Raw genomic sequence first — 18,541 nt, 5'->3', positions numbered from 1 at the left:
ATTCTCTTAAAAATAGCCAAACATGACCTTAAAAATATAAATATATATATATTATGCATATTTTTTTTATATAATTTGGTATTTGTAAATAATATATAATTATTTATTTTATTAAAATAAATTGAAAATTGTAAAAATTGACTTGGTGTTGTTTTGTTGACATGCATGTTTTGAAACAATATTATTCGTATACATTAGGATTTATGTAAAATTAAAATAGGGTATATATGTATAGCATATTGACCAAATATGCATAAAAACCAACAAAATAACTCAATAATGCTAATGAGAAAACGTTGAAATATGCTAAAAAATAGAAAATAAATTTTTAGCTTTGAAACACTCATCACACTAAACAAATTATGTACTTGGAAAGCACTGTTTAAGATCAACCAAAAAAATATGCACTTTGCACTTTGCATTGAAATCTGGGTCCTATTAATGACATAATATATAAGAACAGATTAACAACCAGAATGGAATGAATTAGTAGGCGTATTTTAGCCATGCAGTTTTGAGCGACCTGGTTACCAGTCTAGCTCACTAAGTTTTGATAATGATTATTAAGTGAAAATTGTATACACCTTTTTATGTAACAATTATTTTTTTACTTACAAATAACAAAATTGATTTTTTAGAAAACTACCTAGTTATGCCTAAAAATCTGATTTTCCTCAACTTTTGAAAATTACTGAGAATTTTTCATTTTTAATCTACCTTTGTACCAACTAATTTCATTTTCCTATTAGAAAATATAATCATTTTTACTGCTTCAAAAAGTGATCATGGAATAAAACACACATCATTTTAAAATTAATATATTCATCGTTCTCCTCAGAATTTAAATAAGGTAATGAGGGGATCTATCGCTCCACCCTTGTTATAGAATAATACATTTTGCGGTTCAAACTTGGGTTCTAAAGGAATTGAGTACAAAAAATATTATCAATACTTCCTGAAAAGTAGTTATTTTAATCAAATAATAAACTATAACTTAGAAGTCACATTATAAAATAACAGTTTCACAACATTTTATTCAAAATAATACTAAAATCTATTCTATTTACAAATATATATATATATATTGATATCACAAAGATTTCATTTTAACAAACTTAAAAAATAAGAATAGTATTATTTGTTTTCAAAGACTATTTTAAAAATATCTTTATAGTATGAAACAAAATGCACTTCAATCCCATCAGTTATAAATTTCGGAAGTTCATTAAAGTCTTTTTTATTGTCCTCAGGTAGTATCAAACAATTAACATTTTCTCTTTTAGCCTAAAAAAAAATCATTTCACATTTTACACAAGGTGTAGGTATTAGGTGAAATAAATTTTTATTTACTTACAGCAATTGTTTTTTCTTTAATACCGCCTACTGGCATAACTTTTCCTTTCAGAGAGATTTCTCCTGTCATAGCAACATTGTTCCGGATAGGAATATTTAAAGCCAATGATAACAAAGCAGTAACAATTGTACATCCAGCACTGGGTCCATCTTTAGGTGTAGCACCCTACATAATAGTAATTACAAAAAAAATAAAATGTTCAAATTATTTGCTATAATAATAAAATTTACTAAATTAAGTAAACCTAGTTATTAGAAACCAACAATATAAAATAGTAGTGAGAAGAAAATTTTTTTAAAGATTGTATTTGTATTCAACACAACAAAAAAAGAGATCTTTAAGTGCCATAAAGATGTAATATCATAAATAAATGCAAAATTAATTGAATTAAAATACGCTTATTTTGTTTCAATAATTTATTTATTTGGCAAGAAATTATATACACATAATATAATATGGTAAATAAAATAAACAAAAGGCATAAGAAATTCATAACAGTTAAAAAATATCATGAGGGGAATATCAACTAAAAATAATTTCTAACCAGGTAAATAAATTATTAAAACAAATAAGTGTACTATAATTCTCTTCACTTAGCATTTATTCAATCATTATAGTGGTTAAACAAAGTTTTTTTTTTAACTTGGCAGTTTTTTACACAGAGTTCAACAGAATGTTTTTGTGGTGATAATACTAATTTTTTATTCTTTGTTTATACACCTAAGTTGTCATATTTATAATTAAATAATACCAAAATATTATCTTATTTGAAGTACGAACACAGTAATTTCAACAGTAATAACACACTAATCGCTGTTATGAAATAGCAATAATGAAATACATTGTAATTTTATCCCCCCAAAGGTACCATGGTCTTGTAATACATACACAAAATGGAGTAGGAGATTCGGTTGTCATGACAATGTGAGATGTGGTCGCTTTGATCCAAGATTTAATGATAATTACTCATTATAAAGTTAGCACATTTCATTGAATAATTAAATTTCTAACAGTACAATTTTAATGATTTTTTCAAAAGGATCATCTGCACAATTTTTCTGATTTTTAGAATTTAATAGGTATCGATTGATTTTGCAGATAATTATTTAGGTTCAATTAAAGAATTGCCAAAATGTACACTGTTTAAAATGGCCAGCTTTGAATATACGAGATGTGACAAAATAAAATAACGAGACTTTTTTAATAAAAGTTATTTATTTTTAAAATTTTATAATTTAATGATTATCACCTTCAAAGTACCTTCCCTCATCATCGACCCACTGTTGCATACATCGCTGCCATTCTTAAAAACAGTGTTGCCTATCACTTTCAGTCAGCCCTTTTAGAAGTTCTGACGTTTTCATTTTTACGTCATCAACCTTTTGAAAATTGGTTCCTTTTAATAAGCTTTTAATTTTTGGGAGTAAGAAGTCACAAGGAGCAAGGTCTGGCAAATACGGGAGATGTTGAAGTATAGAAATATTTTTTTCAGTTAAAAAACGTTGAATTGAAAGTGCTCTGTGAGCTGGAGCATTGTCTTGGTGAAGAACGCTTCTTTCTAACACGGTTTCTTAATTTAATTAATCCACCTTACAATAATATTGCTTTACTGTTTGCTTACTAGGAACCCATTCATCAAAAATTATTCCCTTAATGTCAAAGAAAACAATGAGCATTGCTTTGAATTTTGACTTGCTCATTCGTACTGTCTTCATTCTTGGGGAACTTGGTGTCTTCCAGTGCATGGATTGCCTTTTAGTTTCAGGATCATATGTAAATATCCATGTTTCATCACATGTAATAATATTGTGTATAAAAGATGGATTGTCTTTGATGATTTTTAAGGTGTCTGAACAAATTTCTTTGCAATTGAATTCTTAGGGACCATTTTAGCACTATTTTTTTCATATTTAAATTTTCAACTAAAATTTTACGAACACTTTCTCTATCAATATTTACCATCTCTGCTATAGCTCTAACACTTAATCGACAATTTTGTCGATTTTTCAACGCTTTCGTTTGTTGAAGGCGTGGTAGGATGTCCAGAACGATTATCGTCTTCGACGTTCTCTCTTCCACCACAAAACCATTTGTGCCATTCAAAAACCTAAGCTCTTGATAAACATTCTTTACCATAAACTTCACACAACATACTAGAATTGTAATTCGGCAGCAGTTTTTTTTTAATTTCACAAGAAATTTAATGTTAACATGTTGTTCGATTTTTATGTCTAACATTTTTTAGCAATGTAGTTGAACTCGCACTAATAACAAGGCTACTAATGTATAAGAAAACGAACAAATTTCATCAAAGTTTTTAGTGATTTTAGATAAGTGTTTTCTTATCATATAGCAATAAACGTTTTATAGATAAAGTTAATAGTTTAGGTTATATTTAGAAAGTCTCGTTATTTTATTGTCACACCTCATATATACGCTGTCATGCCACCACTTTATTTGTTATTTACTTAGCGTGTGCCAAGGGCGTTGGTAGTAGTACAACTAACAATAAATATAGATGTAATACTCTAGTAGACATTTTAAATATTTAGTTAAATAATCAGTATATTTCATATATTTTCTGCAACTCAAATAATATTTACTTCAGGAACATGTAGATGTACGTTTCCAGTCAACAGTGATTGGTTTTGTGGATCGAGTTCACTTAAAAATCGTTTTGCCACAGTATATGCAGTTTTTGCTGATTCTTGCATAGTTTCACCTAAGCGACCAGTTAGTATAATGTTTCCAACAACTTTATCCTTGTCTGTAATTGTTGCTGGGTCTTTTGTCCACTCAGTTTCAATATACATCAAAGCACCACCTGCAAAAATGTATTATTGAAATTATTATATAACTACAGATAAATATTACTAACTAACCCATAGCAGTCCAAGCCAATCCCATAACAACTCCCGGTATTGGATCTTCATACATTCTATTTTTTGTAAATAATGGATTTCCAACAAAATCATATAATTTATCACTGCTAATAATTATTTTTTCTGATTCACCTTCAACTATTTTCAAGGCGACTTTTCGTAACATCTGTTAAATATAAAATTACTAATAAATAAAAAAAAAAACTTGGAAAAGTGGTTAGAAAGTTAGAATATAACAAAAATACCTTTTCAACATGCTTTTGTAGGTTACGTACACCACTTTCACGACAATATGATTTTATAAGAGTAGATAAACTATCGTCAGCAATTTCTATCTATAAATACATATTATTCTTTAAGTATTGAAATAAATGTATTAATAATTTTATAATTTATAAATTTTACTTGTTCTTTTTGTAGGCCAGTAGATTTAAGCCCTTGAGGAATTAAGTATTGTTTTGCAATAGCCATTTTTTCTTCTGCTACATATCCAGAAACATCTATTAGTTCCATACGATCTCGGAGGGGCTCTGGAATTGTGTTGATTACATTAGCAGTACAAATGAATAGTACTTTTGATAAGTCCACTGACACATCCAAATAATGGTCTAAGAAATTAGCATTTTGTTCGGGATCAAGCATTTCTAAAAGCGCAGATGAAGGATCTCCCTGATGTCCCCTAAAAATAAAAAATAAAAAATTTTATTTCAATACTTATATAATGATTTTGTAGCTTTATTACCTCCCAATTTTATCAACTTCATCAATTAATACTAATGGATTTTCAGTTGAAGTTTTTTTTAGACATTGAATCATTTTACCTGGCATGGCACCTACATAGGTCCTACGATGACCTTTAATCTCAGCTACATCAGTCATACCACCAACACTAAATCTAAAGTACTATATAATAAAAAAATGTATTATTTTGGATCATGAATGAATACTTTTATAATTTAAATCAAATTACTTCTCGATTTAAGGCTCTTGCAATTGATTTTGCTATACTTGTTTTACCAACACCTGGTGGTCCATGGAAACAAAGAATTTTTCCATGAGTTGAACCTTTTAATTTGCTTACTGCAATGAACTCAAGAATTCGTTTTTTAACTTCTTCCATTCCATAATGATCTTCGTCTAAAATTGTTGTTGCCCTTTTTAAGTCAAAATTTTCATTACTTGTTGTACCCCATGGCAACTGTGTTAGCCAATCAAGGTAATTTCTCGTAACACTAAAAAATATAATTTAAAAATTCAGATTCATAACTAAGATAACAATGAAATGTTTATTAGTAAAATTATAACTAAATTATATAATGTTTAACAAAAACATAGAAACTAGTTCATATTAAATATAAAACAATCACTTACTTAAATTCTGATGAATGCTGTTCTAGAAACGAGAGTTTAGTTAATTCTTCTTCAATAACTTCCATAACTTTAATTGGTACTTGTTTTTCCTTTAAATTAAAGAATTTTTAATACAAACTTTAGTATAATTGCTTTACATTAATTTCACATTTTTAAATATTTATTTAAATTTAATATCTTTGTATAATTATTAATTACCATACGTCTATATTAGGTAATAAATTATCAAAACATAGTAAATACCTACCTACAATTATTGTTAGAAAAAAAAAACATACTTTAATTCTGTCTCTGAACTTTTCCACAATCGAATCTTTATCATCTTTTTCAAGGCCAAGTTCTTTTTTTATTACTTTCAATTGTTCTTGAAGAATGAATTTACGATGCTGTTGTTTAACTTTTTCATCAACTTCTTTACTAATTTTTATTTGAATTTCACTAAGTTCTAAAAGTTTTTTTACGCAACCAAGTGCAAGTAAAAGACGTTTGGGAACCTGAAACGAATTATAAAAATGCTTAGAAAATCAATTACAATGATATAAATATTATAATTATAATGTAAAATAATAACTTATTAAACTTAAATTTCTAAGTTCATTTATTTATACTAATTAATAACTGAATACATTTGAATGACATACTTTTCAATAACTAATACAATATTAATAAAAACAAGTAAAAAACATGATTTAATTGAAAATTATATACTAATATTAAGCCATAGAAAGTTTCAAATTTGGACTTATACTAAATAGGTGAAATATAATATTAATTACTAATTACAGATAGTTACCTATAGAGGCCGAACTTAAAAATGTTATATAACTCACTGTTTATTAGAAGTTAAGTACCTAGTGGCTATACAGTATTTACTAAATACTTATATAGTATAACATACACTTTTAGAGATTGTAAAGCACGTTAAATTGAATAAATTGAATTAGTTTATTACCTCATACTCACTGATCTAGTGTAATTCACCTGACCTACCACTCAATATTGGCTATATATTTTAACTATAAATCAGCTTATGTCACTGTGAAAAAATGTGATGGTTAATATACCAATAATTATAATGTTAAAACTTTAATTTAAAAAATTTATTTTACGCTGAAAAGAACTACTTAAGCTGTAATCTAAGCTAAAAAACCAAATTTTCACACTATAAAGAAGAGAATATTTACTGTGCAAAATGTTTTTAATTTTTGATACCACAAATACGAAAAAAGTTCTTATTGTGTAAGAATTCATTACTTTTAAGTTTTTCAAACTTGAATAATTTTTTTTTAGTTATGATATTTAAAAAATAAGAGCAACATTACACTGTAAATATTCTTTTTTTTAGAGTGTGAAATTTTGGTTGCATAGCTTGGATTACAGCTTAAGTGGTTTTTTTCCACGTAAAACAGTTTTTGCAATGTTTTACATTTGTAAGACAGAGACAACACATATGGTAATAGCATCTTCTTAAAGGATAAATATGACAGAATATTTGAGTAGTCTCCATAATATCAATTTTAGTTAGAAAAAACACATTTTCTGCTTTGACTATACATTCTTTGACTAAATCTCCTTTAGTAAACGGTGTTATGTGTTTAAGAAGAATCCACGAAACACTCATAAAAGCCTCTTTAAATTTTTCTTGTTCATTCATTATGTTATTAACAATCTAAATAGATCATAGCCGATCGTCAACCACCCCCCATGACATCAATAATTATTGGTTTTTATACAGGAAAAGTATAAACAAGATTAAATGAATTTCTTTGAAATTAAAATATTTGTCATTATTTCTACTAGAAAATTTCATTAGACATAAAAATAAAAATAACAGTTCATGATAAAATAAATAGGGTAGAATTTAAATTTGTGTACAATAATTTTGGTGTCACCCCTTCCCACAACACAACTAAATCAAATAAGCCACTGGATGATGATAAATAAAATAAAAATCTCGACACCGTTACGTTATGTAAAGCAATATAAATCAATTCATTCTGGAAGAAATTTTCTTTTTTCAGCTACAAATTTTCTTGATTTTCTTTCTATACTTAATTTAGAAGTAAAACCAACAATAACTAAACATACAGTGTCAGCAGTCATGACGTCGAAGCACAATTACAACTGATTATAAACTCGATACTCCCATATTTTCGATAACATTCATTGCATGTATTAATAAATATATGTTTTGTGTATCTACCATATGTGTTTTTAAATTTAATATGAATTAATATTATAGATATATAAAACAACTAGATAGCGGACTGCACATAAAATTTTCATAGGAGTGTTTAAGTCATGCAGATATATACCATCAAGGCATATTTACGAAATATCTTAATAGATAATATATCTAACTGAAGACAAAACAGATAACTTATTTCTTTTCATAGTTTCATATAATAGTTAACATTGCTCTATTGAAATATGGCTGCTGACTTTAATATTATGCAGTGGTTTATTATCTAGTTGTTTTATATGTCTATGATTAATATTTACAAACTGTTTTTTATCTCACAAAAGTACAATATTAGATACATAATAGTTTAACTAAAATAATACTAAAGCCTAAATGTAATGGAGACTTTAGATGGTTCCATGACTATCTATTAAGTAAAGGGTTTTCTATAATTATTATTTATATGCAAATGTGAAGTACATACATTAGTTTCTTCTAAAATTTCTTGATATTCATGAGTTTCACAATCAGCTATAGCAGCTGCAATGTCAGATAAATATGAAGGATCATCTGATACATTGCCATGTTGCAACATTGGATGTAATATTTCTTTATATATGGGATTTATGCTAATAACTGATTGAATAGTTTTGATTATTTCTTGAGATAATGCCTAAAAAAAATGACTAATTAATGTAATTGTTTTGATATAAAAACAATGAACACTACAGACATACTTTAATTTCCATTGTTTTATCATAAGGTTCATCTTTTAGATTTTCTACTTCAATCATAAGCACTTGTTCCTGTGTCTTTTCTACTTCGGAAATTGGCTCTATTTCAGGTGTGCTTGAAGATCCCTTATTACGAGATTGTTTTTTATTACGCTTGGTCAAATCATTTGTGACTAAAAATGATTAACACAATTTAAAAAATTAATTATTGATAGCAAATTAAAAAAAATAAATGAATCATAATTTGATAATTTACCATTTTTAACAGTAAAATTATCAATTAGGTTTAAGTGTTAAATTACATAACATATACTAGCCTATCCTTGGCTATTTGTTGTCGCAATTTTCATAAATCATTTTTGAATTTAGTTTTAACTCCCAAAAATAAAATAAAAATTACTGCTCTCTGCTCCCATATACTTACTAATTTGTTCATATCTTGAACATAGAACCTTTAAAGTTTGTCACAGTAATTATTTTTCATTTCTATTTCCAATCTTAACAGCATTAACAGAAGTTTTGCAAAGAAGTGATCTCTCTCCGGACCTGTATAATAATTTCACTTAAGACATATCCCTGGCTCGAAACACTATCTTAGCTATCTATGCTGATAATACATTTATCTTATTCTTAAATAAAGTTCCGATCAAATCACTTAATGCTTTTCAACTTCACCTCAATCATATAAAAAAGTGGTCCACAAATTGGAAAATTAAAATTATGTGGACAAATTAGTATATGCTCTCTTCACTCTCTCTCTCAAAAAAAAAAATGCCTAGTCTCTCCCTCCAAAAAGTTTTTATCTCTTCCTTAACCAAAGTTAAATATCTTGGTATTATTTTAGATAAAATATTAACCTGGGATCCTCACCTTATATCCAAAAGAAAGATTCTAAATTCTAGATCTCTTTTACTAAGACCTATACTAAGATGCTAACTTCCTATTCATAACAAAATGCTTATCTACCAGTCATTGTTAAGACAAATTTGGTCATACAGAGCTTAAAAATAGAGCTGTGTCAAACCATCACAACTTAAAATAATTGAAGTTTTCCAATTAATTTCCCTCCGCTCCATAGTATGTCTCAAATCTTACCCTACACAAAGACCTAAACATCGAATCAGTTGAAAATGTAGTTAAAACACACTATAAAAAGTTTTACTCAAAATTATTTCTGTATCATAATCCACTAATTGCTCCACAAGATAGTCACAATTCCCCACAACCCACATCGCAATTTTAAAATGTGTTGGTGCCGTGACCTTTTAGTTTAAATAAGGTTTTGTCAAATCTAGCCGAAATACGTCTAAAAGGTCCTCTCACTGGATAGCTACTCTTCTCCACGTCACCATGTTTCATATTATATGTTTACTTAATTGTTTATATTTATTATTGTAAATTTTTTTTTACTGCACAGATTTTAAATGTTTCTTTTTTATTAAAAAAAAAATATATATATTAACGAGTCTTAGGATTCACAATATAATATCATATTCATTGAAAATATAAATTAAAAACAAGTCGTTTTTGTAATATGGAGCGAATTCAATTGAAAAAGTATCTATTATGTTTAGTAATTTGTTTTTAAATGCCATACTCAAAATTTGTTGAAAATTATAAGATGAACAGTACATTTTTAAAGTTAAAAAATAAGCATTACTTTTATCAATATCTTGGTCTTCAAAAAGTGGCTTTGTTAGCTTAATACGTCTAAAACATTGTATAAGCATATGTAATTTATTTCCAAATTCTCGCATTTCATTTATTCTACCAAGTGACCCAACACTGTATACCTCATCAATATTTGTAACAATATTATCTGGAACTCTAAAAATAAAAAATATATTTTCTATATGAAATATCTAATGAAATCATATTTACTATCAAATTAATTGATAGTATGCAACAAAAATACTTACGTATCAATATTTTTTCTCATGAAAAGACCAATAAAAGGTTGATTTAAAGCTTTTTTTCTTTTGATCAATGCAATCAATCTAGGATCACTGATCTGTGAAAGAAAATAACCATCATACTCTAAAATATTTTCTATAGAGAAATTATATTATATATACTAACCTCAACAATTCTAAACAATCTAGGATATAATGGTGGTTTTGCTATTGTGACTAACGGTAGGAAAGGCAATTCATCTGGTACTTGAATAGTTGCAATTGAAGTATCTGAATTAGACTTAATATCATAAACAGCTCTTACAGTTTGAGATTCTTCCACTTCTTCTGGATTATCATCTTCTTTTTTATTGTCAAACCTTCTATAACGTACTGGGACATTAATAGAAGGAACAACACAAAGACGATTAGATGTATGGTTCTTCTGAACCAATGCTGATCTATCATTGTTCGAAATTATAACACTAGCATATCGTACAAATCGAAGATCGACCATAAACTGCTTCTTCAAACCAGCTTGGCAGATTCGAAGCAACATTTCACTAGGATTTAATTAAAATACAGACACTATTATTTTTAATACTCTCAGTTGTAGGTATTGATTGTTTTGAGTTTTGACTGTTATTCTGTTATTCATCAATTGATTACATCAGAATTCTGAAATTGGAAGTATTACTTCTACATAATATCACATTATTATCAGTGTAAAGTGAAAATGTCAACAAAACATATACTTTTGCTGAATAGTTGTCACTTAGAAGTTTGAATGGGCTGATGATGATAGATGGAATTAGACCGGATATGGAGTACACACACAAGTTGAGCCAATAAATTTAAAGTGCCTTTGTAATAAATTAAAAATTTTAAACAATTTACAATTTTTTGACTTTTGAATAAATACGATAACCTCAAAAACCAATGTAACCCATCCCGCGGTTTATGGCTTAAACCAAGGTGTAGTTATATTCACCTTGCCTTGTAATAATATTATCACAACCTTACCTTCCAAACTATTTTATATTTAACTATGTACTTTTGGTGTTATCTATAATCAATAACTTTATGAATTACCTTTTTACTTTTTTCTGAGTACTTGTGTCTTGTATTATACTTAATACTTATGCCTTATACTATTATAATTTATAGTAAATAGTAACGGTGTAGATTCTAGAGTTTGATACGCTTTTATTAATAATTAAACGATTTTTGTGTTTTAAGTTTCAACCATCCTACCCTTTGACTAAAATGATATTTTCGAGTAACTGAAATTATATTCTACAATGCACATCAGGTTTGAGAAGAAAGCCAACACAAAATGTGACAGTGACATATTGTCATTGTCCTGGATGGGAAGAGTTCCGGATAATGCAGAAGTATGTTTTAAATTATTAATTATAGTTTTGTTCTTAAAACTGTATATTGATTTTTAAATCGAAATTGACATTTTTTGTAACAAAATAACATGTATGCAAAAATACTTATATTGTTACTATTATTATTATTGTTATTCGAATTCGAATTGGTAGAATAAGATTCATCTAATGTAGATCTTACCGAATATTTCAAAACTGCAATCGATAGAACAGTATGACTTTTTTCGGTAGTTATTACTGGAAAAATGTGTAGATTTGCCAGGTGCATTTATTACATTTTTAAACAAATAGTATAATATTGTTTTATTTAAATTGAAAGCTCAGCCTGTAAACCATCCTAAGAAAAGTTATTTTATCCAAGAACTTAATGAGAAAGAACCAATTTATCCTTGAGTTACTTTAAGATGATCATATTTCAGACATCCATCTCAATACTTTTTTAATGCTTAGTTTACAAATCTTAGAATAATATTGATGCTATTTGTCGAACGTTGTTACTATTTACAATTTACAGTCATAGTGTCATTGTAATAAGAGTCTCATGGCTAAATAATTTATATTTAGCCATGGTGTGTTTATGATACAGACTTCTTCATTTTAAAATGATTTGATGGTTTCAACTTCTAAATTAAACTAATAATTCCTGATTTCTGTTTTTCTTTCTTGTCTTATTAAATTATGTATATAATAAACAATTCAGATTTTATACATACCTATTTTCTGTATTTTGCATTTATTTGAATATTTCTAGTGTATCTACATAATATTATTTATATTTTATTTTATACTCTTAGTATACTAAGATGAACAAGTTGTCCTTTGAACTTACAAGGTCTGGGAAAATTAAAAGATTTTGAGGTTTAAAATTGCAAATAAAAAATTACATGTTGTGTAATAATTAGATTAATATGTTGGTAAATTTATGTATAAGAATAATTGTTAATTATTAATATATATATATATATGTTATAATAAAATGGAGTTAATTAGGTATGTTCATACAAATATATATTTTCCACCTATGATAAACAAAAATATATATATGAAAAACCATTATATATTTGTATATATATCATAGAATAAATTACTTGTAGGTAAAAAGAGCCTAACAAATTATATTAGATTTTGGAAAACATATTATGGTCAAAATGTTTTTGTTGTATTATGTTTTAAGTTTTAAAAAAATTAAATTTTTCTAAATAAAAATATAGGCAGAAGGATGGAACTTGGATGGACATAATTACTATAAACAAGGTTGGTTGGCTACTGGAAATTCTCAAGGAGTTGTTGGTGTTACGTTTACTTCTATACCATCAAATAGTGGACCAAACAGTGAAAGATTACCACTCCGCACTAATTACAACTTAAGAAATCATCATGCCAAGGTATGATGCTTGTATTTTTCCTTGATTACATTTATAATTTTTTTTTTTATACTTATATAAATGCAATGCAATATTTTTATGATTTTATTTGAATGTATTATTTATTTTAAAAATTATAAATTATTTAGCTATTTATTTTTATATTTTATTTTATTTATTTTTAGTTTTACAGCAATTTTATGTTACATTTGAATACTGCACTTTTTTTTATTATTATTGATTTGGGTTTTCTCATTTGATTATTGGTGAGTATTAACAATTATAATATGTAATTTAAATATATCACTTTCTTGATTTTAATAATTTTAATTTCCTTATCCAGGCAATCCTCAACAATTTATTTTGAAGAGGAATAATATTACAGAAATTTTTTTTAAGACTTGAAACTGGTTTCTATTTGTATATAAGTCACATAAAAAAAAAAAAATGTTTCATGAATCACTATTAATGAACAATTTTGATAGCTTAAATTTATTAGCTATTATCATTAAATATATAATATTCCTCTTTAGAAACTGTTAATCCGAAAAGTTTATATATTTTCTAGTGTATGGAATTGACCCCCACATTATAAACATTTATCTATACATTTATTTTTTGTGAATATTTTTATTTAAAGGTTGTACTTGTGAAATGGAACGAACCATACCAAAAATTGGCATCATGTGATAGTTCTGGTGTTATAAATGTTTGGGCTAAGTTTGATTGTCGTTGGAATGTTGAACTTATCAATGACCGAAATACTAGAGTTACTTATTTTAGTTGGTCTCATGATGGTAGATTGGCACTTATATGCTACCAAGTTAGTATTATATAAATAATGGTTTTATTATTAAATATTTCTTGTTATATAATTATGTATACCTCTTTGTTGTTCAGGATGGGTTTGTTTTAGTTGGTTCAGTTACTGGTCACAGGTACTGGTCTTCTATGTTACATCCTGAGGGAACAGTTACATGTGGCGCTTGGTCCCCTGATGATCAACAAGTATTTTTTTAAATTTTCAATAAATATAAATTTGTATTGGTTATTAATAACAATATGATTTTGCACTTAGGTATATTTTGGAACTAGCAGAGGGCAGATGAAAGTTTTGGATATTCATGGAGCTCCAGTATCTCAAGTTAACTTGTCAGATGATTCTGGAATATCTTCTATGTCTTGGTCTTGTGAAAAGTTTTGCATGAATGAAAACAAAATAAAATCAGATCGTAAGTATATTGACTAAAATTAACTATAAAAAAGTGGGAAAGTGGATATCACTCTGCTGTACAGTAGGTTACAAGTGGGTTACTGTAATGGATGGAATTAAATTTTAGTTCAATGATATTATTTCATTGTATACGATAAACGATTCTGAGTGGAGACGGTTTACCTGCCTAGGATATATTATAGATTATTATTACTTATTATTAATACTTATTAAAATATTTGACTTTCCGGTGGACATTTTTTTTTTTTTTATAAATGTAGACAAACTTATAAGAAATCATTAATTAAATTTTCAAATCTTAGATTTATAAAGAAAATTTTTTATGAATTTCTAGCTTAAAATAATTTGCGAATTTTCGTGTTAATAAAAAAAAATTGTGACTGTATTTCTTTTATTTTTCAATTGCTATTGTAACAATATGTTAGGAGCCTTGTATTAAATTTTCAAGGTTTTCTACCTAACAAATACATTTTCATCAATATTTATTTTAAAAAAAATAATAATGATAAAAATTTGCATATGCCTATAATTAGTTCAACTTAAGTCGAAACTTGAAAATTGTTTGGTGGATAGAATATTCACAAACTTATATAATCATTCGGTGAAAATTTCATGTATCTATGGGAATTTGTTTTAAAGTTATATCAAAAATCAAAATCAATTTTGTCAAAAACTGTGATTATACCTAAAAATTCCGGTTTTTTCCTTAATTTTTAGATTATTTATCCCGATCATTAAGAAAAAGAATTGAGATTTTTTTACTTTTGACCCCCCCCCCCCCTAAGTACCAACTAGATTCACTTTCTGATCTAACAAGGTACTGAAGTCGAAAATCGAAGCATTTTTACTGCCCCAAAACGTGATTACTGACACAAAAAAAACACACATCGTGGTAAAATCAATACATTCCTCACTCCGCTCAGAATCTTAAATTGTATAAATTAAGATTTTTTTATTGTTTGGATGTAATATATTTCCAGATTTGTTTAAACATGTGTTAGCACTTTGTTGTAAAAATGGTACTATTCAGTTAATGCGGAGATTTGATGACCCTGCTCCAGTATTAATACGCACAGGTTTATGTCCTATTTTTATGGAATGGTCTAATGCGAAAGAGTTACTTTGTGTTGCTGGTTCAAGGCCTGGAAGGCTAAGTGCTAACGTTGTGCAAATTTATTCTGCCACTGGTCAATTAGTTTATTCCATTAACATGCCTCAATCTTCGGCAAGTTCCCATTTTTAATACTATTATTACTATTATTTATACTATTATTATTGTGTTATATTTATTAAATAATTTTTACAATAAAATTCTTAAAATTTTAGGCCGTAGTTACTGCTGTAACTTGGGCACACAACGACCGAAGGATTTTTATAGCAACAGGACCAGAAATACATGTTGCATGTGTGTCTGCTTCAGTTGTTCCTTTATATGTGCTCTGTGCATTACGAATGTGTGATGAATCATTGTTTCCATCAGACGACATACTTCCTATTAGTATTCAAGAAATTTTAACAGCTATTTCATCATCAACTATTTATGTAAGCAAATTATTAATATTACAATAATTATTATGATTAACCAATACAATTTAGTAATATACTGTTTAAATAAATAAAAAATATTGTTTAGTGTGAAGTGCCCAAGTTGTCAGAATTGCGTCAGTTTGTTAGTAGCTCACCAAAAAACCGTTTATATTGTACCGTTGTACAACATGTCAATGGTCCAGAAACCACACCACCAGTCTGTTATGTACTATACATGGAATACCTAGGAGGACTTGTGCCATTGCTTAAAGGGAAACGAATCAGTATGCTACGGCCAGAATTCGTGATTTTTGATCCACAAGTAGATGGTAAATACTAAGTACATTGTTACATTTTTTACTATTAATTAATTATATTATGAAGAATGGTTTCCATATTCATTCATTATTATGATTAAAGAATATACTACTACTATTATTAATTTAAAAGTTAAATATGCATATAATGTTAACATAGTATATTTGTTTATATAGATACAACATACGCTAATGCTCAGATAACTTATAGTAATTTTGGATGGGATGATTCTGAACCTGAATCTTGCTCTAGCCCTAAGCTTCATCGAAAAAATAGACATAGATCAAGACCTGCATGTTGTAATCGGAAATTACAATTAAATTGTTACACTGATGTGTTACCAGAAGTATTTAAATAAAATCATTAATATAAAAAGTGTTGCAATGTATTACAATTGTTTTATTATTATTATGTAGGACTATCGTTTGGCAGAAGTTACAGCAAATGTTTGGGGTACAGAATTCCATATTCGTGGTCTGTGTGATGATTTGACTCAAAAATTAGGAAGAGTATCATACCGCACATCCATTTTACATTTACAACCTCGTCAAATGACACTATCTATTGTCGGAGATGGGCAATCAATAGAAGATGATTCTCCAACACCAAAACAACTTCAAAGACGACGAAGTTGTAGTGTTGGATCATCAAATCCAAAAATTGCTGTGTCTAGAGTGGTCGAAGACTCTAAGGTTTCAGAGACATTTGCTCACAGTTTACCATCTAGTCCAGTTGCAGCTAAAAAGAAAAGTGGTTTATCATCGCCTATAAGGTAAAATAATTGTAAAATAATTGTATTGTTATTAATTATTAGTTTATTACTGATGTTTGTATTATAAATAAAATTTATAATAATTTTTTACTTTGTTTATTTCCAGGAAACGATTAATGAACTCTCCATTATTTTTTCGTAAAGTCCTCAGAACTCAAATTGAACCGGATTTTCAAAATTTAGAAACTTTTCAAAAATCTCAAATAAAAAATAAAGTAATTGACATAATATATATAATCAGCTAAATTTAAACATAGAAAATATTTTAATTTTTTCTTAAATTATAGATTGAAATGTGCACCAAAAGACAGCAATTTGTTATGCAAAACAAAGCACCCATCTGGAATGATTTGACTCAAGTCTACCAGTTGGACTTTGGAGGTCGTGTTACTCAAGAATCGGCAAAAAATTTTCAAGTTGAATATGATGGAATACAAGTAATGCAGTTTGGGCGCATTGACCGCAATAATTTTGCTCTAGACTTTCAACACCCATTTTCTGCCGTCCAAGCATTTGCAGTTGCACTTGCGAGTGTAACACAGAGGCTCAAGTAAAATTATTGAAACGACGTGCAATTTATTTATGCACTTTTTTTACAGGTGTCTTTAAGTATAACAATATGTCAACACTCTGTAAAAATTTGTTTGTAAATTTATTATTTAGTGCAATATTTCACAAGTAGGGTCCCTTATTATATTTAATATACACTTACCTGTTTAATTACAATAATTAATACTCAATAGTATATCACTTTTATCTGCTTTACTGAACATTCGCTATTGCATTCTTCAATAATAAATATAATATATTTCTTATATCTTATTGTATGTGTTCATGTGTATTTCAGCATTACTTAATTAATTATGAGAAAAGTATAAAATAAAAAATTAATTAAGATTGCTTTATTTGTTATTTCATTCAAATGTATCCTCTAAATAATGTGTATTTATAGATATTGGGTTAAGTATAAATAAAAATTTGTCTTGAATTTTAAACTGTATTATATAATTAAAGTAATAAATTAAGTGGTTTATCCAGGATTTTTTAGATTGGGCTTCTTTTTTTTTTCATTTTCCAAATTCTCTCAATAAAATAACTACCAAAATTTTAATACATAACATCTTATCACCATGGTACTTAAAATAACTAGAAAATCTTAATATAACCGCTATACTATGCCCTAAAGACCCTAAAAAAAATATATGTACGAATGTACAACAGAATATTCTACACAAAATATTTGTATATACTCATAATTGTTTACTATTCGATAAACCAATTCGCTGGACTATTTTAAAATAGATTTTAATATGAATAACAATTTGGATATCAACATTATTTTTTGTATGGATTCAAATAAAATTTAATTAAAATAAATTATAGATTTTTTAGTATCAAAGATATAAATGAGGGCAAGGCTGTGCTGTACAGTTGGTGCTATTGTTTAGACTAGAGGCATTACTGTAATAGTGTAATAGATGTGTTAAATTTGAATTCAATGATTTTGTGATCTTTGT

The 18,541-nt window shown here is 27.2% G+C and overlaps 2 protein-coding genes across 3 annotated transcripts; one reads left to right on the top strand and one right to left on the bottom strand.

The window, feature by feature from the left end:
• Positions 1-952: 952 nt before the first annotated feature.
• On the bottom strand, positions 953-11,343 carry Lon (lon protease homolog, mitochondrial). Of its 2 annotated transcripts, XM_015519846.2 has the most exons (16): positions 11,171-11,343; positions 10,603-11,093; positions 10,443-10,534; positions 10,184-10,350; positions 8,527-8,696; positions 8,274-8,462; positions 5,886-6,101; positions 5,608-5,696; positions 5,207-5,468; positions 4,979-5,139; positions 4,642-4,915; positions 4,482-4,571; positions 4,237-4,402; positions 3,958-4,178; positions 1,355-1,519; positions 953-1,284 (listed from the first exon to the last, which is right to left on the bottom strand). In XM_015519846.2, exons 2-16 carry the CDS (start codon positions 10,972-10,974, stop codon positions 1,135-1,137), a joined length of 2,784 nt encoding a protein of 927 aa, XP_015375332.1. In that variant the 5' UTR covers positions 10,975-11,093; positions 11,171-11,343; the 3' UTR covers positions 953-1,134. The 2 variants fall into 2 exon arrangements, with proteins under 2 accessions (XP_015375332.1, XP_015375331.1); XM_015519845.2 differs by having other exon boundaries at positions 10,603-11,343.
• Positions 11,344-11,502: 159 nt separating this feature from the next.
• On the top strand, positions 11,503-18,062 carry Tusp (WD40 superfamily protein Tusp). The gene is made up of 12 exons (XM_015519833.2): positions 11,503-11,809; positions 13,021-13,194; positions 13,814-13,996; positions 14,074-14,181; positions 14,252-14,405; positions 15,388-15,632; positions 15,734-15,949; positions 16,041-16,263; positions 16,429-16,598; positions 16,669-17,024; positions 17,131-17,239; positions 17,312-18,062. The coding sequence occupies exons 1-12, from the start codon at positions 11,717-11,719 to the stop codon at positions 17,576-17,578; spliced, it is 2,298 nt and encodes a 765-aa protein (XP_015375319.1). The 5' UTR covers positions 11,503-11,716; the 3' UTR covers positions 17,579-18,062.
• The last annotated feature ends 479 nt before the right edge of the window (positions 18,063-18,541 follow it).

This window comes from Diuraphis noxia, unplaced genomic scaffold (assembly GCF_037042655.1).
Source record: "Diuraphis noxia isolate RWA-SAM2 unplaced genomic scaffold, SU_Dnox_SAM2 contig0004, whole genome shotgun sequence".
In the NCBI taxonomy this organism is placed as follows: Eukaryota; Metazoa; Arthropoda; class Insecta; order Hemiptera; family Aphididae; genus Diuraphis; species Diuraphis noxia.
The sequence above is the reverse complement of the archived record's forward strand: the minus strand, read 5'-3'. Positions and strand labels throughout refer to the sequence as shown.

Coding starts and splice junctions, on each gene's coding strand:
- Tusp (XM_015519833.2), top strand. CDS start 11,717: ATGCACATCAGGTTTGAGAAGAAAGCCAACACAAAATGTGACAGTGAC. Junction 13,997..14,073: donor TGGCACTTATATGCTACCAA/GTTAGTATTATA, acceptor TTTGTTGTTCAG/GATGGGTTTGTTTTAGTTGG. Junction 14,406..15,387: donor AAACAAAATAAAATCAGATC/GTAAGTATATTG, acceptor ATATATTTCCAG/ATTTGTTTAAACATGTGTTA.
- Lon (XM_015519845.2), bottom strand. CDS start 10,974: ATGTTGCTTCGAATCTGCCAAGCTGGTTTGAAGAAGCAGTTTATGGTC. Junction 8,463..8,526: donor ATAAAACAATGGAAATTAAA/GTATGTCTGTAG, acceptor CATTTTTTTTAG/GCATTATCTCAAGAAATAAT. Junction 1,520..3,957: donor TACATCTACATGTTCCTGAA/GTAAATATTATT, acceptor ACTATTATGTAG/GGTGCTACACCTAAAGATGG.